The sequence below is a fragment of the Cygnus olor genome, chromosome Z (assembly GCF_009769625.2).
Source record: "Cygnus olor isolate bCygOlo1 chromosome Z, bCygOlo1.pri.v2, whole genome shotgun sequence".
Lineage (NCBI taxonomy): Eukaryota > Metazoa > Chordata > Aves > Anseriformes > Anatidae > Cygnus > Cygnus olor.
The window spans coordinates 53,487,040-53,510,437 of record NC_049198.1 but is presented as its reverse complement, the minus strand read 5'-3'; the positions used below and the strand labels follow the sequence as shown (position 1 = coordinate 53,510,437).

The following is a 23,398-nucleotide window of genomic DNA, read 5'->3' as shown; positions in this document are numbered from 1 at the left end:
TTACAGCATATTTATTACACATGGAAACCAGAAGCATGTGAGGAAACAAATGTCTTGTAAATTCCCAAGAACTTGCTCCTTAACTTCATTATTTAACTAAATTAATATAATTAGCAGTGTGCACACTTAGCACAAATGTAAAATAATATACGCTAGCATGTAATAATATATGTGTATCAAGTGCCAGCTCTTCTCTTGGTCTCAATGGCAGTAAGAATCTCAGTATTACTCATTCTCAAAGTTGGAACAAACTGCAAACCCTCTCCTAGTGTTTCTGCTTCAAGAGACGAAGAGCCAAGCAGAAGCAGAAAGTTGTCTTTTTCACTACTAACCTTCCATTCTCATAGCTGTAAAAATAAATAATAAATAAATAAATAAATAAATAAATACAGAAGCTAACTAACCAGAACTCATAACCCCATTCAAGGAGCTCTGAAAAGAGGAAGCCTGATTCCTCTGAAGAACCATGAGACACAAAGCTGAGACCAGGAGTGCTGCAGGTGCACATGTACATCCTGCATAAGCAGACTGGTGTTGGAAAGCACCCAGGGGGGCTGTGGTCCTTGCCAGCTCAGCTTGGTGCAATTTCTGAGATTGGTGTGCTCGGCAGGCAACAGAAATATTAATCTCATTTCTCTGCTATGCTGTCTGGCAGATCGTTCTGTTTTCATTCACACAAATTGTCATCCAGGTTTGGCTTTTCCTGAGGTTGTCCAGCCTCCCTATCTTTCCTGTTCTCACACACTGATGAGATCTGATGGTAGATAGATTAAAAGAACCTCTGGAGTATTAGATAAACTGCCTGGCATTAGCAGCATTTGTCTCAATTCACTCCAAGCTGCCTGTAAAGGCAGTGTAGAAAATGTAATTCCTCATTTAGCCATAAAGGACAGCTGTGGGACTGAGTTCAGGGTACTCCTGGGGCCTTCATGTCTTCCCCATGCATCCACTCTGGAGCCAAATTCTTGGTGGAAAGACTGGCAGAACAGGAATTAGTGAGTATTTAGAGAGCTAGGCTCCTGAGTAATGAGGTCCTTGGCGTTTTAAAGAAATTGAAACCCATCTTGCTTCAGGACAGAAACTCACACTTGCATAAGGTCCATTCCTAGAAACAGCAACTGCTGGGAGTCTTTCAACCCTCAGAAAGACCCTGCTATTAGCCAGGTGAGAAACTGGACACTTCTCGGGGTGGATCTCAGGCTGAAAGGCTGCTCTGAGAAAAACAACACTCAGACAAGGTGCATATGCTGACAGTGCAGAGATGGGCAAACAGCAGTAGGAATGTTAAAAGGGAAATGTTTCCAGTTGCCCAGACTAGTAAGGGAGCATGCTACGCAACTTTCCACACAAGCTGCAGGAAGTCCTGCCAGGAAGAAGTTATATTTGAACCCTGTGTTCATAATGGGGGAGCTCTGTTCACATGAGGACACTATAACCCACAGGCAGGCTTATCTTGAGCAAGCTGCTCAATGTGATGACCAAAAGCAAGAAATTTCTTTACATTCAAAAGAGAATGAGGCTTTCTGTAGTGTGTGAAGGTTCCAAGAGCAGGGCTAAAATGGCCCACAAGACCAGGGAAAACCTAATGGGAAAATCCAATCCGCCTTTAATTAACTCGTGAAGACAATTGACTTTGTTCTGCCTTCAGAAACCATGACTGGAGGTGGGCGTGTCAGGTGTATTGCAGGCATGGCTCTGATGTTGGACTTTAACAATGCAAAAATGCAAGCAGGGCACTGCACAATCAGCTTGTAATGACGTGTTGATAAGGGCTTCCTCTCCTCTCCCTGATTCGGAATATAAAATACAAGATAAGAAGAGGGCCCAAATGATTACAAGCAATAGTGCAAAACATGACTTGCTCCTTATATCTTTGCTCCAGTCTCTGAACACTGTATAACATTGCCTTTCCCATCTGTAAAAGAGGCATACGTTTCAACTCCAGTTTCAGGCCACCCTTCTGTGCAGAAAGCAAGTTAGGACCTCTACCTGAGGTAAGCACTTGTCCATGGCTCCTAATCAGGCTGGATGGCTTTCTGCAGAGTTTCGTCCTGTATCAAAAGAACAGAGATCCTGAGCTGCAGATCCCCAGCTTGTTCATCTCTCTGCATTCATGGACTCGAGAAAGCAACAGGGAGATGGTCCTTTATGTGAGAGTATGGGTCTGAAAAACCTTGTCATAATTTTGAATGGTTTGAACTGAAGGGATGAAAAGAGTGATCTTAAAGGGAGGAAAAGATTAACCAGCTTCTTAGTGCTTGTGTCAATGGGTCTCAATTCTGGCTGATGGAAGCCTCCCAGACATGCAACTGGTGAGGACTTGACTGTTTTTGAAGCTGAATCCCACCCGTGCAGTGTACACAGAATAGAAGAACAACAAGACCCTCCTGTCCTGGATTAGTACCCACAACTGAAGAACCACCAGCCAAGTTCTCACCTCAGTAGTTCTTTGGTCTGATTAATTTCTTTCTTGTTGCAGAGGCCACAGATGGGCCTAGAGAGATCAGCCTAAGGAAGAGTCCTATCCCCATTTACACATCCATTCAGTGCCTTCAGCTTTTGCCAAGGCCAGACCAAATCATTACAGAGATGGGTACTAAAGATGTAGGTGAGAGTAACACAGCTAGGCAGAAAAAATCTTGGGAGAAGCTGCTATAGTTTGGGCAAATGGAGCAAGTAAAAAACAGCAATATTAACTGGTCACAACCATGGTGGACCAGAAGGTGACAAGCCCTCCTGGCAATAAACCTGCTCGGCAGGGTGATTCACACAGGTATCATCTCCGACTTACTATAGCCCTTTTCTATGAACACACTTGGGAAAGGCATCTACTGACAAGACTACATCCTGTTTGCTTAGCAGCACCAGCCCTAGCCACCAGCAGGGCTTGGTGCCCTTTGCTGGGGGCGCGGCCCAAGACCCCATCCCGCTGAAGGGAAGGAGCACACCCGGGCAGTGGGACTGGAGAGGCCAGAGATGGTGAAGAGAGGATGGGAGTGCATGACCCTGCCTGCAGCCCTCCTGGCTCAGAGCAGCTGGGAGAAGAAGGGGGCTCACGCCTGCTGCCTCCTTGTGGCACCTGGGGCAAAGACGCCCAGGGAGACACTGCTGGTGGTGGTGATGGCCACCAGGGCCCAGCGTAACCCGCAGCACATCAAGCATGATGCGGCTGGCTGTCTGGTTGAGGGAAGGGATTGTCCTGCTCTGCCCTGTGCTGGTGTGGCCTCACTGCAAGTACTGTGTGTGGTTTTGGGTGCCACAGTATTAGAAGGGCATAAAGCCATTAGAGAGCGTCCAAAGGAGGGCTGCAAAGATGGTGAAGGGTTTACAGCACAAGATGTGAGGAGTGGTTGAGATGACTGGGTTTGTTCATCCCAGAGCAGGCTGAGGGGAGGCCTCATGGCGGCCTGCAGCTCCCTCACGAGGGGAGTGGAGGGGCAGGCGCTGAGCTCTGCTCTCTGGGGACAGCGACAGGACCCGAGGGAACGGCATGGAGCTGGGACAGGGGAGGGTCAGGGTGGGGGTTAGGGAAAGGTTTTGCACCCAGAGGTGGTTGGGCACCGGGACAGGCTCCCCAGGGCAGTGGTCACGGCAGTGAACTTGGGGGAGCTCAGGCAGCGTTTGTACACCGCTCTCAGACACGTGGGCTGATTTTGGGGTGGTTCTGTGCGGAACCAGGAGCTGCACTCCACGGCGCACTCCAAGCGCTCGCCCCCACCTCCGCGTGCTTCCCTGCGGAGCCCCCCCTCCCCCGGCCCCGCCCCCCGTTGCCGGCGTCCCCGCGCCCCGCCCCGCCCGTCCCCGCCCCTCCCGTCCCGTCCCGTCCCGGTGGGCGGCCCCGCGCAGCCGCGTCCCCGCCCGGCGGCGCGCTGAGGTCAGCCCGGGCCGCGGTGCAGGCGCGGCGGCGGAGCTCGGGAGAGCCGGGCTGCGGCCGGGGGAAGCCGGGGGCCCGCAGCCCGCCGGGGGGGACCCGTGTGCGCGGAGCGGAGCGGAGCGGGGAGGGGCGCGGAGCAGAGCGGGGCGCGGAGCGGAGGGGGGCGGCCGGTCTCGTGCCGCCCCGCCACCCGGCTCCTCCATGCGGGCGGCGAGCGGAGCTGTCGCGCAGGGCGGCGGGGGCAGCGGCCGCCGCTGAGGGCCCTCGCCCGGCGGGGACGATGGCCAAATGGCTGAACAAGTACTTCAGCCTGGGCAACAACAAGACCAAGAGCCCCCCGCAGCCCCCGCGGCCCGACTACCGGGAGAAGCGCAACGGTGCGGGCGGCGCGCCCCGCCCCGACGGGCCGCCGCACCTCCACCACCACCGCCAGCACCACCAGCACCACCACCAGCACCCCCAGCAGCACCACCAGCAGCACCCGCACGTCTCGCCCGGCTTCCCGCACCGCCACCTGCGCGACGACACCAGCGACCTGCTCCGCGCCTACCGCGCGCAGAAGGAGCGCGACTTCGAGGACCCGTACAGCGGGCCCGGCTCGTCCCTGCGCAAGCTGCGCGCCCTGTGCCGGCCCGAGGAGCCCGGCGAGCCGGCCCCGCGCCTCTTCTCCTCCTCGTCCTGCGGCGCCGCCAGCCCCGCCGCGCCCGGCTCCCCGCACCTCTTCCGCAGCCAGAGCGAGCGGCGGCCCGGCACGCCGCCCGACGTCAGGTACATCTCCCCCCGGCACCGCCTCATCAGGGTGGACATCGGCGAGGGCAAGAAGACGGGCCCCGAGCCGCCCGCGGCCGCTGCGGGGAAGGAGAAGGTGGGTGCCGCGCTCCGCAGGGCTCCGCGCCCCTCTCCCTCTCAGGAGGGTGTTCTTTACGCGTTAACATTCCCCCGCAGATCTGAGAGCTTTGGGTATAACCCCTAGAGTAGGCTTGCTCTGGGCACGCACCAGCTGCACTTCTCATGTCCGCGGCTCGCCGTGAGCTTACGGCAACAATTCACGTTGAAATATTAGCGATTTGCTTCTCCTGGAGGTGGCTGTTTCTCACACGTTGGCTTCGTTACCTCCCGGTTCAGAGCTGAAGGTGAGGCAGCGCGAATTCCCGTGTCACAGGAGCCTAACGCCTGCCTCACGCTGCGTGTTCGCAGCTGGCAGGTACCCGAAGCAAGCTGCCTAGCCGCTGGCTCCTGTAGCCAGATGTTCTCCTATCTTCTAGTGGTGGTTCGCCACGTATACTGTAGAAACGGCACTTTCAAGTGCTGGGATCTTGAACTCTGGTTACCAGGGAGAAACTCTGCAGAGGCAAGTCGCATTAATTATTTTGTAAACACAGCAGACGTTCCGTTCCCCCCACCTCTGCTCTTCCTGTAAGCACAGTTTAATTTTATATATATATGTATAGGAAATTAAATTTTATCCCCGTTGTAAACTAGCTTGTGAAACTACAGAGTAATAACCGTGTCACAGGAATTCTAAGTATGTGCTGAATGTTATCAATTCAGATGATCTGCGTGTACATGTTTGAGTTTGTAAGGTGATTGGATTGAGTGGTAGCACATCTCCATGACAACCCGATAAATAATATCTTGTCCAGGTGGAATTCCAAATAAATCAGCTTGTCATGGTGATGATACAAGATTAAAACTCCTATTACCTGGTCCGTCTTTTTACACCTAGCTCCTGACTGGAAGCGACTTGTTTCGCGGAAGTGAATCATCATTAAGGTTACGGTTTCAGTATATTCAGTCTTCTGTCAGTCACCTGTGCTGAGGGTTATGTATCCACTCTTAGGCAAATACTTTCAACAACTTCATACTTTAGGGAAAATAACTGCTTGGGGCAAAATGCTTCCAAGTGCAGCTGCTGTTCTTTTTATATAAAAAAGGGCAGTTATTTTTTATTTTTTATTTTTAATCTTTCTGTTTTAGAACCTAGTGAAGCAATTTTCAAAACAGAAATGACGTCTTAACCCAACTTGCTACCTTGTGTGGTTATGAGTGTGTGCTGCTCCAAGCCTTTCTGCATGTTCTAAAACTGGTTTTGAGTGAGCAGCCTGCACCTTTTCAAGATAGGATGATTCCCCAAAAGATACAGAATGCTCATGCCATAGCCACATGCTTCCTGGCTTTGAGAGAGATGAGCAGGAAATCTTTACTGGTCTGAAAAGGCAGGTGTGCCTGTCCCTGCCCTCCCCCCTCAGAGCCTGGTTATGAGGAGCTACGCACCTTGCCTTCTGTACTGTTTCCTCCCAGCAATGGAAATGAGGTCACTATCATTTCACAGCCCTGATATGCAAGGACTGACAGGTGAACCTGGAAAGCAGTGCCCTAACGGGCAGGCAGGCAAATGCTTTCGTTTCGGCAAAGTGAACCCTGACAGAACAACTCTGTCACTTGCTGAGAGGAGAAAAAATGAGGATTTCAGTGAAGAGTGTGGCGTGCTCAATGGCAAATAAAGCAGGTGGAAATAACCTTCCTACAGAAGGGTGACAGTAAAGAAGGTGTAAAATGGGGGGAAAAAAAAGACAAAAAACATCTAGAAGTCAGACATTCAGAAAAGTTGATAGAAATGTTGAAAACATTGAGAGGGGAAAAAATCCATGACTAGCATAGCTTAAACTGGAAAGTATATTACAAATGAAAGAAAATATAGTTGCAGAATAGGTCCATCATCTCAGAAAGGTGTTAATGTTTAACAATCCAGGAGTGTTTGGTAAAGTCTTGTGGTCTGTTCAAACTTCTCTGGTCTTTTTTTCTTTTTTGAACATGCAAGGATAAAGTGCTGTTTTCCTTTACAGAGAAGTATGTTTTTCAACAAATTCAGTGAGAATTTTTTGAAGCTTTGTGCCTGGTCATTGTGTGTTAAATTTGCAAGAGGTACTGGAATGGATAGGAGACTGTTTAAGGTGCTTGTTTGGTGTGGTTACGTATAAAGGACAAATGGCACAGTATAAATAACTGCAGACTGGTTAGTCTAAATTCCTGGGGAAAAGAATGATAGACCAACTGATTCAGGTAGTAGAGGAGATACAAATTAAATTAATGGCACATGACTGTATTTTGCAAGATTCTGTGCAGAGGCTGTGAAAGTAACCACAGAGATGCAATGCATCTGGGGTTCAGGAGGCTTGATGGTAGAGGTGAGAATACTGATTGACCGAGGCTGAAGCAGAGAAACCCAAATTGGTAGGAGGCCATGCACCTGTAATGGTGAAGTGAATGGCCTTCAAAGGAGGTGCCCAAGGGTGTCACCACTGCAAGGTGACTTTGAATTCAAATTGGTTTGTGGATTTTTATTTTTATTTTCTTATTTAGGTAGTATTATCAGGCAGGTTTGGGGTCTTTAGCAGTGATGCTTATCTGAAAGCAAGGGAGATCAGGTAGGTAACAATTTGTGGCTGAAGGAGTTCAGTTCCCCTAGTATGATGATAAATAAATTAGTGGCTTCCACCGTTAATGCTAACCTGGAAGAAATTAACTGCCCACCTCTCCTGCAGCAGGCAAATGAGTGTCGGTGAGCCAGAATGACATGTGGCCGTATGTGTAAACTCGGCGGCTGCTCTCTTTCTGTAAGAACAAATGCAAGATGCGGCTTACTATCAACTGAGTGGACAAACCTCTTGGTGAACTGGGATCCTCCTGAGTGACTCTTCCTTTTTTTATTTTTTTGGTGTTGTGTGTAAATCTGTGAAGGTAGTAATACTTGAGGAGAAAGTGTCTGTGTAAAAGCATACCTTGTGTAACTTCTCACTCGAGTGCTTCTCCACTTGGCTTTGGAGCTGAAGAACCTCAAAGACTATTCAGACAGCAAATGTATCATACTCTGCTGCAGCAAGTTCTTGGTATTTAAAAGCGAGGGTTGTAGTGTACTTCTCCTTCAAAAGACAGTCCTTTCCTAATGAGCAGCGTTTTGCCCTCTCTCTTGTGCAGCAGAGGTAGAACAGTGCAGCAGTTCTGGGTACGGTATGCAGAAGGCACTGCAAGTTGTGAGATCCGTTTCCCCAGGAGAGGATGTATCTGATCCAGTAGAGATCTCACCTCCGCACACTCAGAGTTGATCCAGGGGAAAAGGTTGTAAATGTTGTTTGTCAGTAGCAGGCAGGCAGGAAACTGTAAGGCAGCTTAATTTCCAAAGGTCTGAAGACAAGGGCTTTGTGTGAATTCTGTACTTGCATAGGAAGGAAAAACTTAGTTTCCATGGGATCTACCTCAGAAGTTCGTGGTACTGAGATCTGGATGCTAGCTAAGTGTGAGAGCTAAGGCCATTTGCCTTGGAAGCTGTCCCTCTATTATGCATGAAACAACTACCTTTGTTGTGTTGCACTTGGCTATGAACATGCAGTTTGAGCTTTTCAGCTCTAGGATAAAAGTGCTTATGCTCCATAGAACAATATTAATATCTGTATATTATCAAAATTTTTAGTGAACATTGAGAAGATGTTTGTCTTATTTTCTTATCCAGAAGGTCTGCATTTGATCTTGCAGGTGGGAACAAGTCACATGTATTTAGCAGAATCTTCGAGATGCACTGAGAAACACAAGATATCTTAGCGCTGTTAGAAATATCTATACCCAAGTATATATTTTCTAGAGATCCTAAATTACAGATGGAAGTCTGTGTCATATTCTCATGTATAATCCGTTGCAGCAGGGTGTCAGGCTGCTGCTCTTTACAACAGGCTGTACCCTGAAACAATCTTGCTTTCTGCATGTGGTTCCTATTGACATATGGTTCTGCCTTTGAGCCAGAGGTCTGGAAAATAATACTGGTGGCCTCTGGTCTTGTGATCCTGCGTGAAAGGTATGGATATGACCATGCATAAAGGCAGCAAGCTGTATTTTTTTTCCATGCATCTCGGACAGATAGAAATGTATTCTTCTACATACATCAGTCTGATGATCAAGGGACTATCCATCTTAAGAAGGGTAAGGTACTCAGTTGTTACCCAAACCTGCGGAGTCCTTGTGACTTCAGGGCTCTTCCAAGTGATGTGGTGGGTTGTTTGGTTACAAGCATGCCTGGCTTCTGCAGCGTACTGCAACAGCTGCAAACCATCTCAGCCGTGGAAACCATCCAGACTTTCAGACTTTTGGACAAAGAAAATTAGAGCAGAAAAGGGCTACCAGAAGGGATTTTGAAGCAGTTGGACACGTGCAGATGGAAGGAGTGAGTGGTTGTCTTCTGAGAGTGTGTTGTGTATACCTTTGCAGTAAATGGATCCAGAACACTGACAGTGCCTCAGTTACTGGCTTCAAGTAAAAGACTGACTTGCCCCTTCTGAACGCAGATGTAGGTATTGAATCATTTACTGGGAGACTGCAGCTGAACACGTTCCACATGGCCTCATTCTGAAAAAGGCTGTTACTGCGGTACGAATGCCTGTAAGGGAGCTGGGCAGGATAGCGGACCTTTGTTCAGTTTCCATCCCCTTCTCTGCAACCTCTGTGTAATGTGTACAAACCATGGCCCCTACTGACCCCCAGCAAGCAAGAATACGTGCCTGCAGCAATCTTTTGTGTGTGCCTTGCCTTCCTTCACAGGAGAGCATGCAAGACTGGTATCTGTCTGTGCTGGGATGTCATCCCCCATCCAACACATGGGCACTGCTGCTAGTGACAGAGACTCTGAGCTGTGCTCATTGTGTGGTACAAAGTTCTCGTTCACTTTGGACTGAGAGAGTGGGATACAGAATATTAAGTGTGAGGTTGGAAGTTCTAGGCAAAAGCTCAGAATAGACACAGTTGTTTTCTAATAATGCTTGTGTTTGTCTTTCCTTGAATTGTCCAGCTGTGAGCTCTTTAATTACATCTCTGATCATTGACACTTTAATCTTGATGTTGTGTCCCTGTCCTACTCCTGGACATCAGGAATTAGCATGTGTGCTCTTCTCTATCTTAGGCCTGTATTCTGAGCAGTTTATGGCCTGAGAGGTAGCTACTGCAGAGCTAGTCTGTGCATTAATTTTTCTCTCTCCATCTATGTTCACAGTCACATTTTGAAACAGATACCAAAAGACATGAAGTTTGAACCAGGGAGCTTAGCCTTTGACACAGGAGACAGGATCACAGAATGGATTAGTTTGGAAGGGACCTCTAGACAATACCTGGTCCAGCAACACTGCCTCTGCCCCTGTCCTGGGCTCTGTCCTCTTCGTACCCTCCCTTCAGGTATTTATACATACACTGATGAGAAACTACCCGATCCTCCTCTTCCCCGGGCTGAACAGTCCCAGCTCTCTCAGCCTTTCCACATTGGAGAGGTGCTCCAGTCCCTTCATCTTGGTGGCCCTTCACTGCACTCTCTCCAGTGTACCCATGTCCCTCTTGTACTGGGAAGCCCAGAACTGGACACAGAGCTCCAGATGTGGCCTCACCAGTGCTGAGCGGAGGACAAGGATCACGTCCCTCGACCTGCTGGCAACACTTTACCCCTTGCATCCCAGGATACCATTAGCATTCTTTGTGGCAAGGGCACCTTGCTGGTTGGTGTTCAGCCAGCTGCTCCTCCCAGTTTTGTTTCCTCTGCAAACTTGCTGAGGGTACTCTGCCCCATCATCCACATCATTAATGAAGACATTGAACAGGACTGGACCCAGTATTGACTCGTCAGGTACTTTGCTAGTGAGTGAACTCCAACCAGCCTTTGTGCTACTGATCACTATCCTCTGGGCCTGACATTTATCCAGTTTTCAATCCGCCTCGCTGCCCATCAAGTCCATACTTCATCAGCTTCTTCTTGAGAATCTTATGGGAGACAGTGTCAAAGGCCTTACTGAAGTTCAGGCAGGCAACATCCACTATTCTTCCCGTGTCTACCAGGCCAGTAATTTTGACTTCTTGACCACAGTTTTCAGTTCTAGCTGGAGAGAGGAGGAAAAAAAAAAAGAAAAAACAAAACCACAAAAACCAGACAAACAAAAAACCTCCACTACTCATAGCTGCTGTGGCCTGCAAGTACTTGGGATGTTTTCCACTGGAGGGATGGAGGTCAGCTTAAAGCAAGTAGCTTGTTAATCTTTAACTCTTTAAAAAACAGCTGTGGTCTGTTTGGCATGGATGAAAAATACCTGCAGAACTGCTTTGTTCTCTGTAGCTGAATTCTGTGCTTTGATGTCAAACAGTAATGCTTGAATTCTCATATTTTCTCCATGTGACTTTACAAACATACTAGACATTGGATTGCCAGTGACTGCAATCCCCAAAGTATTAAAGTATTTCATAGGCTTCATATGTGGGAGCGGTAGTGACCACTGATGGACTTCAGCCACCTACAGCAGTTATTTAGGACTGCAGACTAAAGGCTGCTGAGGAACTGCAGGAGGAGCATGTGTGAAAGATTACCACCCTCCTGGAATTCAGATCCCTGCTCTTCTGAAATGTTTCAAGATCTATTTTAATCTTGCATGGTTTAAAAAACAGCGTAGTCTAATCTTCAGAGAAGAGACACAGCAGTGTGCCAAATGTAATTTTAAAGATCGGCATGCGCTGAGTGAGATAGGAATGGCCCGGAGCAATGCTACATACCCAGTGGGTAGTTCCCTATCTGAACCTTGCAGAGATAGATTGTAGGTCAGTAACTGGGACTCGGAGGAAGTTTGTCAGGGAGATGTTGCATTGCAATGGATTCTCTTCAGGTGGTCTGAGAGTGGTGTCTCTCTTTTTTTTTTTTTTTTTGAGCGGTCTCTGTCTTTAAAGAAAATTTTACCCTCTCAGATACCTTTCTTTTTCAGTTTCAACCAGTATTGTTGAAGCAAACAGATTTTTGTCCCGCCTTCTGTGTAACTCTGCCTGTGGTGTGTATATGTTGTGGTTGAACCTGGCCAGCAGCTCAGCACCATACAGCTGTTCTCTCATCCTCCCCTCCACAACGGGATGAGGGAGAGAACTGGGGAGGAAAAAGGTGAAAGCTTGTGGGTTGAGATAAAGACAGTTTAATAGGACAGAAAAGAAATAATAGTAATAATGGTAATAGTAATAACAATAATGTATACAAAGCAAGTGATGCACAATGCAATTGCTCACCACCTGCTGATTGATGCCCAGCTCATCCCTGAGCAGGGACCCCCCTGCCCTAGCCAGCCACCCCATATTAATTGTTTGGCATGACACCACGTGGTATGGGACATCCCTCTGGCCAGCCTGGGCCAGCTGTCCTGGTTCTGTCCCCTCCCAGCTCCTGGTGCACCCCCAGCCTCCTCACTGGCAGGGCAGCACCAGGAGCTGAAAAGTCCTGGACTCCGTGCAAGCACTGCTCTGCAACAACTGAAACATCAGCATGTTATCAGCTTTATTCTCATCCTAAATCCAAAATGTAGCACCACAGCAGCTACCAGGAAGAAAATTAACTCTGTTCTAGCCAAAACCAGGACAGTGTAGAAAGGAGTAAATGCTTGGTTAGCGTTAAACTGACTGGGATGATGTGTCCCGCAATTCAAGGCGCAAGCATTGGTCCAACTTGCTGTGGCCGCTGTGATTTGTGACTAACTTATCGCTATTTCAGATTAGAGAGATGTTCCTTTGCCTCAGTCTCCAGTGTTCCTCTCTTGTCTCCCATCCCCTGACATGTCTGCATTAAAGAAATAAGCTGGTCAGCCACAGTGCTTGGCATGATTGCCCAGCCAGAGATCTGTAGTAGATACTGAAGAATGAAGACCCTCTGCAGCCAATATAAAGCTTGAAATTCATTTGAGAAGCTCTGATGTGGCTGACAGACATGCATCTCTGGCAAAAGCACCACAAGGTTACTGAGACTGCAGCAGCAGTGAAGAAGGTGAGCTGAGTGATTCACTAAATCCTGGAAGAAATTTTCATAATGGGAGGAAGAGATAAATGACTTCAGGATGGTTGAGAATCAGAAGACAACATAAGAGAAGCTGTGAGCTGCCAAACGCTCCTAGGTTGTGGTAGAAAGGTGGAAAGTGACCAAGGCGCTCATTGTGTTCAGTGCTGGGAAGAACAAGTTGTCCCCGAGGAATTAGACAAACGCTTTTCATTTTTCCCTCCCACACTCTTGTCATGAAGCTCAGACAGGGGAAGCTGGGGGGACTCGGAGAGGTCTATGGCTGTGCGCTGTAGCTCCCAAGTGCTGTGTGTAACACCATGCTCTGCAGACCCGTGGGTGACTGAACTGGCCTGTTTGTCACCATGGTGTATTGAAAGGTGAATGGATGAGTCTTAAAGTTTGAGCTCGCTGAAGTGCATGGGTGTTGTTGCTAAAAGGGCTTTTTAGGGTGACAGAGAGTATTGGAGTGGACGTGGGTGCTGTTGAGTTGGATTTGCTGCCACCATGCTGCTATACAACAAGGGTTTTGTGGATACCAAACAAAGAAATATGTGGGGCAACAGCAGCTTTGCAACAACTTTTTGTAGAAATAACAGATCAGTTTTGCCAGCAATAAGCAAAGAGCATGATCAGATAACAAATACGAAAAACGTGAAGCAATTGCTAAATCTCTTTGGTTGGTTAGATCTCTTACCCCAGAGAGACTAGTAGCCAAAGCCACACTGCACACTGGTCTTGCATTTCTGTGTTACGACATCAGGACATCTCCTGCGCTGGGCAGCCCCTCTGGTCCATCTCTCAAAGAGCTACAGTTAGTGTTTTCTCAAACCAAATGTTTATCACGTATTGAGGTTGTGAGACCTCTTTGCTCATGAGTAAATTCTGCCACCTAATTATTCTGACCCAGAGAACTAGCCATGTTGCCTTTTGGAGCATGTCTTGTTGTCGATGCACCCCATTCGAATGGAACAGGGTGATCCCATTCCATAAAGATGATTTGGACAGCACATGTTACGCTGTGAGCGGGCACAACTGGAAACTTGTACTTACTGCTTTTGTCTGGAGTTGGGTAAGTCACTTACCCTTACCAGTTTAGGTCAGCAGAGGGTCTCACCACGTGTACCTTTGAGTGCTCTCGGTGGTATACACACCTGCTAAATGCTGAAGTCATTCTAACTGCTGCTAAGGTATGGGGAACAAGACCGTGATCTACAGCGTAGAGGAAGGATACGTCAAATCCGGGTGGAATTTGAGTTTGAGTCCTGAGCTGTGATGTAGGGACCCTGGCTCATCAGGGTGTGAGGTTCATCTTAAGATTGCTTTTCCTTGGTCTTCTGTGGACTGAGCTCTGAGGTATGTCTGCTCCATGGAACAGGCTTGAGTAAAGCCAACCAGACTGGAGAGTGATTTTCCACCCAGTGTAATGCAACTCATTGAGCCCTGAGCTGTGAGGGAGCAAGCTAGTGATACAGAGTTTGCCACCATCATTGCGATATTGGGAAAATTGTGGAAGGAATGATTGTTCGCTCTTTGGCACAAAGTATGGAGAAGCTTTGTGGTAAAAGGCAGCTGCTGCTGGCTTGATGTACTCAGGTTGTGCTGATCATCTAGATGTAGTATAGCACTGTAGGGCGGCTCTTTTGCGGCTGGAAAGCCTGTTCAGGGTCTCCTGCCACTCCGAAGCTAGAGCACCTAGTGTGTTGGAGGAGTCCACATGCTTCCTGATGCTGAAGGGAGGGAAGAAAGGGACAAGAGCTGTTTGTGATGGCAGCTGGAGGCAAGACTGGAACAGCCTGTGTTCAGAAGGGGCTAGCTGTGCGCAGACCAGCGGGCAGAACAGCGCTGGCTGTGATTCTCTTGGCAAGGTGATACCCTGGAGCTACGCACCTGGGCTTCTGTGAGCAAGCAGGAGGACACACCTCTTCCTCCCTGGTGCAAAAAGAGGAGCTGCATCGCGCTGCTGTGACTCAGCGGGTTGGAGCCCTGTCCCTGAGAGGTGAGGTGGGCTGCAGGGGTGTCCCTGGAAGGGCATCACTGCGTGCAGCAGCCTTCTAGGTCCTAGCACGGGCCTGCCCTTTACCAGCTTGCAGTATGTGTTTCACAGTTGGTTTTCTTTTACTGGTTCTGCGTAAATTCACCACTTAATCTTCCTATCTGGGAATTGCTGTGAGGATGTATGCTGAAAAGCCAGCTGGGGTAAAGAGGGAAGAAATTCATTGCTTTTATATGCCTCTGCTGGTGTGATGATTTTGACCTGGTTCCAGCAGCTGACAGTGCATGGGGACAGAAGAAAAAAGCTGCGTGCTGCAGATGCAGTTTGTGTTCTCCCAGTCTCTGTACGTTTTTGTGTCAGACAGGGGAGGCCCTGAAGCGTTCCCTGTAAAAGTTCAACTTGCCTCTGTGACCAAGCATTAGCTTACCACGAGTGTCAGAGGAATGGATAATATTAACAGTAGTTTTGAGACCTGTCCCTATGGTTACGCTTTTGTCATTGCGTTTTCATGTTGAGCCAGCAATTCTAATCAGTCTTCAGACTGATAAAGCTAATAAATGTAGAAGACAAAGAAGAGGTATGCAGTTTAACCTCAAACGGTAGTAAGTCTGCATAAGGCTAAATGTAGCTATCAGATAGTGCAGGAAAAAAAAATCTGCTTATATATATTGGAGTTTGCATTGAGAACAAAAGGAGGCAGTGAAAACAGAATGCCAAAAGCGAATTTGTTGCTTTACAAGTTCCAACTTCAAATATAACTGAAAAATACATGGTGGATACTATGTATTGCTTAGTGACGCTTTCTTCTAAATTGAGTGAGTGCAGAGCAGGGATCATGGCAAATGTCCAGAGCAGTCCATCAATATAGCACTTTCATGTCTTCCATCTTAATGGGGACAGTAATAACTGAATGGAATCCAAATGCGTGCTTAGTAACATCCTCCGGTGTATACGGCTCCTGTCTGATCTCAGACTGCTGCCGGAGTCTACCAATTACACTCATCTTCTTCATTTGTTTTGCCTCAAATGTAGGTTTTCCTGTTACATATATTGAATGTAATGTTATGATATTTGCATAATATGTATGTACGTAGGTATACATAAATAAATGGTGTATGTATTATATAGCTATAATTATTACTTGTTATTTTATATGCATGCATATTGCTTAGAAGGAGGCTGCAGAACTTCCAGCTGTGGAGCACTTCAGAACCTGTGTGGGCAAGACCGTGAACAACATGGTCTAGCTTTCACATGACCCCTGCTTTGAGCAAAGCAGGACAGTGAGCTTTGACTCTGATTTTAATTGTCTTCAGAGATCTCACAGAACCTAAGCCTTTGTTTTTGTTTTAGGTCTGGTGTTCAAAAACTGCCCTGGAGCCTGAGTGCTGCCAACAGACTTTTGTAATGTTAATATAGTGCATTCCTGTAAGGACAGCAGTGCAGGATCTAAGGTACAGCTCTGTCAAGCTGGAGTGTCTTTCCCATTCTGCAGCTGAACCTTTGCAGCTGGTGAATGTGGAGTTAGTCTAACGTGGTCTCTGAAGTGTACAAGCATACCTTCTTCTGCAAAAGCATAAAGGAGTGAATAGGGCTTTGTTCAGATCAAGTGCATGTGTATACAGTTGGGCATGGCTGGGTGAGTCAGTGGGAGAGAATGATATTGTGAGGACACTAAAGCAGGGTTGAACACTCTTGCTGATCAGCAAGAAGGAAAGAATTGTGCTTTCTTCTATAGATTGTCCCCTGAGTTTTCACGTGGGTGTGTGCAGGAGCTGAGCTAGTTAAGTCTGCCTATTAACACTGAAGTACTGAGACAGCAGCATTGCACAACTGTTTCTACATTTGGGCCACCATAAATGCAGCTTCCTTACTGTTGTGTGACAGCACAGATATTATCTGCATTCTTCCCTTAAACTGCTCAGATAAGGAAAGAGTTCTGCATTACAGTTATTTACACATCCAGCTTAAGGCACACTTGCGAGCGGTGTTAGCATTGGGACTGTTCTAATGTAATGCATATGTGGAAGGGGAAACCTATAGGCAAAATAAGGTTAGGCAATTTCATGTGATTTAAGGGACCTTTAAATGAGAAGGCAGACACAAGAACATGTGTGGGAACTTAGGTAAATGTCTTTTAGCCTGATTAATGAGTAGGAAGGTCTAGAAAGGAGAAAGGTGAATCTGTTTCTTTTTAACTGTCAAGTTGTCTAGTAAACTTCTGGTTTATGATCTGATATTCTTGTGGTGGCCAGCTTGCCATTGTATTTACTTGTACCACTGAAGAAATACCTATTCTACGTCTTTACAAGCTCCCTTGCTCCCCATGTTCCCTGGCACTGATCGGTACTGGGAGGAGAGACTTTGTGTCTAAACATCTTTGTATGTGCCCTTGCCTAGCAAGGTCTTAGTTTCTGGTTCCCAGACATTCATGCAGAGCTGTGGTCAGCACTACCCCCTGACAAGGAATATGGTTTCTTTTCTTCCCTTTGCTGCCCTGTGTCAGTGTGACTGTATCCCATCACTGAGCATATGCCAGTCATTGCTGTCCAAGTAGCGTAAGTAATATGAAACCTGGCAACTGAAACAGTGTATGATGGATTTTGGTGATAGATAGCAAAGGGACTGCCATCCAGGCCTTCCTGGCTGTCTCACTGTTTCCGTTAAGTGTTACAGTAAAGCAATCCATTAACATGGAAACAGATATAATATGTGATTTTTGGAGCAGTTGTGCATCATGCTTGAAGTGTAGAAAACTTTTGTACAAAGCTTTCTGCTAACAGCAGTGCATGAGGTAAATCCTACACTTATTTACTTTTTTAACCTGGTATTCCAGAAGGAACAATGCCTATTAACTGCTGTGTATGTCCATCTTTCTGTAACTTTTGGATCTGTTGGCAGGTGCTGGAAGGTGCGTTTTCAAATTTAAAGTAGCCGAGTGGATGGCTCAAGAAAGGACTCTTTCCCTACTGAAGGGGAAGCAGGTATAACTCTTTTTAACCTTTCAGCAGCAGCTTTTGGGTCTGCGTTGCCCTATATGAAGTAGGGACACACATGAACTAGACACACATGGGATATGGGCAGCCTGATCCAGCGGGTGGCATCTATGCCCGTGGCAGAGGGGTTGGAACGAGGTGATCTTTAAGGTCCCTTCCAACCCAAGTCATTCCTTGATTCTGTGTCAGGGAACTGCAGTCACTGCCTGGGCAGCCAAGGGCATACAGGGAGGGAGACGGGGAGGCAAGAAGACAAGAATTGTTTGTCTCAGGTTGTCAGCAGTTGGGTTCTGTCAGTGTGAGGTGTAGGTTAATGCATTTGCCTGAGCTTTGTAAACTGCAAACAGCAGTCTTTTGTGAGAACAAAGCCTTACGCATGACTGAGTAGCCCTTGAAATGTTGTTATTAAATCCTGTTTTTGTATTTTTTTCTGCCTCACCACCAGTCCACCCTCTCTCAGAAAATTTGGAGCTACTTTTCCAAATTTGAGCTTCAGTTACATTTTAGAGAAGAATACATTCCCCTCTGGAAATCAAAGCTATGAATGACACCTGGGACATGTTTCCAACATGCAACTTTAAGAGTAGAAGGAAAGGCTCCATACGCAGTACGATCTGTGGAGTAGTCCGCTAGTATCATGACCTAAATTTCCAATTCCTTAGTGAGATATGCAAAATCCTGCTTTTACTATTCCTGATCTAATGCCACCAGGATGGTGGAGATCCCTCTGCTGGCTCTTGTGGGAATTCAGCCATGTAAAGATCACAAACCTGGGAAACATGCACATACATTGAACTTTATTTTGAAAGAAGGCACTACTGAAACTACAGAGAGAATTACCTGAACATGTTCTGGAATTTGGGGCTTCATGGAAGAAAGCAGGAGTGCAAGTTTTCATTGGTTTGGAAAACAAATCTGGATGAAACTTGGCAGTTCTTCTGTGTGCAGGCTGAACTTCTTCTAGGTTTCGTCATCAGAGACCTTTCTGATGTGTAGCGCCTAAGCATTACATGAAAGTACTGTGTTTACAGAAATATCTGCCTGGGGCATGTTTGTGATGTGAGAGACCTGGAGATCCCTTGGGGACAGGGAGAGAAATTTGGCTTTGTCAAAAATTTCTCAGGGTTGTAAGAAGAAACAAACAAAAAACAAAACGGCATGTAATACAGAGTGACTGGTCTTTTGTGACTAGATTTTCAGAGAGGATGAAGAATTTTCATTACGTTAAGCATAGTAGCTGTGGTGTTCTCTGACACAACTTGAGTGGTCATCTTTAAGTGAGAGCTCCTGCCCTATCTTTGCTGACAGCTGCATATTCTTGTCTGTGATATTGGTGGGTTTAATTGCCAGTCACAAAAGCTGGGAAAGGAGGGCTACGCAATCTGTCATTTTTCTGGGGGGAGATTTAATTACAAACTAATAATGAATCTCTACCCAAAAGGGTCTTTCATAATAATTCTCCCAAAGGCTCAGCTAGCAGGAGAGGTCTTTTGTTTTCTGATTATTGCTATTTGTCATAGTTCCTTTTGGATTTTTCCAGAATAATGTGTGCTTAACTGGGATAGCCACTATTAGTGGCAAGTCAATTAACAGACAGTTCTGTGCTGAAGTTGCTGTTTCCAGGATAGTTTTTTTGTATCTTCTTTCAGTTCAAAAAAGGGTTGTGCTTCAGTATGGCAAGTTCTCATTTTTGTTGTCATTTCTGGTGTTTTTTCTTGTTCCTTTTAGAAATGTGATTTTAGTGAGATAGATACCTGCAAAATTATGCATTTGTGCTTGTTCTTTGTTTTCTTCCTGTGGCTTTATATGCAATTCCTGTTTTTGCATATGCAAAAACTCCTTTTGTGTGTAGCATAACAACATATGTAGGTCTTACATGGTGTTTTTAAGACTCTAGAAGAACAAAAAGATAGCAATGCTTGCATCTTAGTTAATACATACTAGAGGGGTAAAACTGAATTTCATCTTGTACTTAACTTTGAGTTTTTCTTCTTAAAACAATTTTGTATTTGCTAATTGGCATCTTAGCTGGTGCTATTGTTACAAATTTGTCAACTTACCCGGTAATTGAGCCATGCTCGTTTTCTTTTGCCTTTGAGTTTTACCTGTGTGGGAGAACTCCTGAGTGTTCCCTGTTGTTGTCTCTGATCTAGGAAGGCCAAATACAAGTCTCATTTAATTTTATATCAATGCACTTCTATTTATGTTTCAGAGTTTCTTTTGCTTGAAGGTACTCATACATTAGGTATTCCTAGATCTACATGATAGAAAACAATATTGTATGTTTGTTTTTTCATCTCTTCTGTTAAGGACCTCTTAAATGGCTCTGGAAGGTGATTCATATGATTGATATTTGCCTATTCTAATTTATAATTTTTTTCTAAGATGTTATTGGCTATGTTTCTGCATTTTGACTTTAAATTTTCTGTGGTTTTCTTTCCCTATATGCCATTCTTCCAAAGGCAAGACTGATTCATTTTCCTTGGAAAGAAAGCTGAGTGACATCAGATTAACTGCATGTAGATGGATTACTATGCAAGAGCATTTAGTGGAATAGTGGAAAAGTAGTTTACTCCATTTGAATGATTGAAAGCAAAACTTTTTTGTGTGTGTGTGTGTATGGTGGTGTTGTTTGTGTCTGTTTGTTTGGAAAAAGCCTGTAGGAGAATGAAGCATGTGAGTGTCAGTTATACACCTCACAGCCTGTCCACCATTCAGTAATTGAGAGGGTTATGCCAAGCCAAATCCTGGTACAGTTTCTGAAACAGCAGGCCAGGTGGCTTCAATGTTGAAGCTTGTCTTCTGCTTGGTATCTGGAACACAGGCTTCACAGACCCTGTAATGACAGGGTTCATGTGTTCATGTGACTCAGCCCAATTTTACTCTATTGTGCTCGCACTGTTAAGATGCATGGTCTTTCTTTTCAGTGATGGAGGGGCCAGCCCCTAGTGTCTCTGAGTCCAAGCTGTTGTACTCCAAACAGTATTTCCGTTTTAAAAGCAAAGATGGCTGTGCTAGATTAAATCTGAATTTCAGCAGAGAATGTATGGTAGTAAAGTGTGCCTCCTGATACAAGGAGCTGCCTCCCTCTCCAGAAGGATGAGGACATACAAGTGCTCAGAGCAAGTGCAGCTTCTTTGCACCAGAAAAACTCGGTTAGACTTCCCAGCCACTGAGATAGTAACTGTTCTGCTCAAATTGATGCTTTTGGAAAACAAGCAACTGTTGAAATAGAGGAATACCTGCAAAATAAATCACGTTTCAGGATCAGTTGATGTGAGCTGTGGGCAGAAATGCTTCTACCTGTTCTGCAGGGTGGAAGGGGGGTTGTTTTTATTGAGGGTTTTAGGTTTATAAATATTTTTTTCTGTGTGCACTGGTTTAAAGGTGGAGCAGAAAGTTCTTGCTCTAACTCTAGCAACCCTGGCAAAGGCCAGGCGGTAGCCTCGCATGTAGGGCCAGGCTGGTGACAGTAACAGATTGCACTGTCTGCTGACCAGCAGACTCAGGGAAGCGTTGTATCAGGTCCTGGGTATGTCCAGGATGTCCAGCTGGGAAGAGCAGTACCTACAACACCACTCAGGATGAGACCAAGGCCTCGGCCTGAGCTGAAATGGAGCTGTGAGCACAGTGTGTGGATGGAGGACCCAGGTGAGGCTGGTCAGGTATGAAGGGTATGGGTATGAAGGCTGGCCACCCAAACTGGTGGGCTCAAAGTCCCAACACTTACGATTTTGCTCACCTCTCCAGTAGCACTTCATAACCCCTCTGTTTGGTCATCCCATGTCTTGTTTCCACAGGCAAAACCCTTGGGAGAAGTGGTGCCCTTCCCTCCACTGAAGTAGGCTCAGTGTGAGCATGTTGCAGGGCAGAATGTAGTGGAGCAGCAAAACAGACGTGTACTGGGTCTGGCTGGAATAGAGTTAACTTTCCCTGCAGCAGCCCATACCGTGCTGTGCTCTGCACCTGTAGCTAGAACAGCACGGGTATCGCACCAGTGTGCCGTCTATCACTGAGCAGTGCTGGCACAGCAGCAGGGCTCCATCCAACTCCCCCAGAGCCAGCAGGCTGGGGGTGGGCAAGAGGTGGGGGGGGGACATCACCAGGGCAGCTGACCTAAACCAACCAAAGGAATATTCCATAGTGTGGTGTCACACTCAGCAATAAGAGGTGGGGAAGGAGAGGTGGGACTCTCATTGTGAAACATGTCTGTCCCCCTGAACAACCACTATGTGTATTGAGGCCCTGCTTCCTGGGACATGGCCGAACATCACTTGCTGATGGGGAATAGAGAATAATTGTTCTTTCCCACTTTGCTTCCTCACGGCCTTGCTTGTTTTTTCTTTTTCTTTTCCTTTAATTAGATTATCCTTATCTCAACCCATAAGCCTTTTTTTTTTCCCCAGCATGTTTTCTGCGCTCTCCCTCCCACCTTACTTTCAGGACGCGGGGGTGAGAGAGCAGTGTGGTGGTTTATTTGGCCATCAGTGTGAAACCACGACCACCAGACGTTGTTCAGAAGAGTCTCATCATGTTCATGACCCAAACCAAGTTTTTACAACTCTGGCTTAAAGTGTCTTATCTTTATTGGTGGGAAGTAGTGGCTAATGACAGAATAGCTTAGGCACTTGAGGTGAAGTGTAACGGATGTTAGCAGCAGCATTGTGTGGCACAGCGTAACAGGTGTGCTTTGATCTCCACAATAGATCTTACTGTGTTAGGAAACACAAACTGTGAAGAGAAGTTAGAATAACCTGAATCGCAGCTCTGAGCTAGGCCCTGTCCTGGACTGTAGGTGGTTCTCGTACTTGCAGATCTCTCAGGTGAAGTCTGGAAAGCTTACTTGTACATGTTTCTGTGGTGGCCTGATATGAATGTATGGTAGGAATGGTAATGCTACTGAATCCTCTAAAGCTATTTGTAAAAAAATAAAAAAAAAAAAATAAAAATCTATTTGTAAATTTGGGTAACGATTTGCACTATATTTGCTGTATCAAAATTATTTTTAATAAAATTGCTTGACATTAAGCAGCACAGTACCACTTTTGAAAACAATTTAAACCTGTGCTTAAGGTGTCCTTTCGGTTTGGTGGCATGTTTTTTTGTTTGGTTGTGGTGGTTTTTTTTTGGTTGCTTGGAAATAGTATCCCACATGTCAGAAGCTACACAGGATTGAAGACTTGCTGTGTTTGAGGAAAGCTGGAAATTTGACAGTGACATGGCCAGATGTCTATTGACAATAGGGTGACTCACTTTAAGCTTATATCACCTGTTTTTCTGACAAAGAGAGGCAGATAACACAAACAACAGGAGCTGCAGCTTGGCATATATTTTTTTTGTTGACTGCCATAGCATGTTTGTTTTCAGGAGGTGGAATGTCCATCTTCTGTTGCATGGTAGTAGACTAAGCTGTAATGGTGAGACTGAAGTGCACTAGATTGCTAGTCAAAATAAGGAGAGCTTTTCACTTCCCAATCTTTTTCTTGCTTGTTAATTGTGTATCTAGAGCAGAACCATCAAAACTTTTTTGTAGTTCATAGTTTTGTCACTGAACAGCATGCAATTTAAGTACTAGCAAATGCAGCAAATTGAGACATTTGTAATCCGAATGGCTGCCTGAAGCCATCTGGGGGTTTCCTAATAGCTGTGATTCATTTTGACAGCTGGGACCCATGTGAAATGTGTCTGGATTTAGCAAAGGGGAG

The 23,398-nt window shown here is 46.3% G+C and overlaps 1 protein-coding gene across 1 annotated transcript in view; it reads left to right on the top strand.

Annotated features, from left to right (window-relative positions):
* The first annotated feature begins 4,039 nt into the window (after positions 1-4,039).
* Positions 4,040-23,398, top strand: part of SHB (SH2 domain containing adaptor protein B) — a 79,934-nt gene continuing 60,575 nt past the window's right edge. The window contains exon 1 of the mRNA XM_040541233.1: positions 4,040-4,739. Within this exon, the coding sequence (XP_040397167.1) occupies positions 4,155-4,739 (585 nt within the window). The 5' untranslated portion in view covers positions 4,040-4,154. The remainder of the gene's footprint in view (positions 4,740-23,398) is intronic.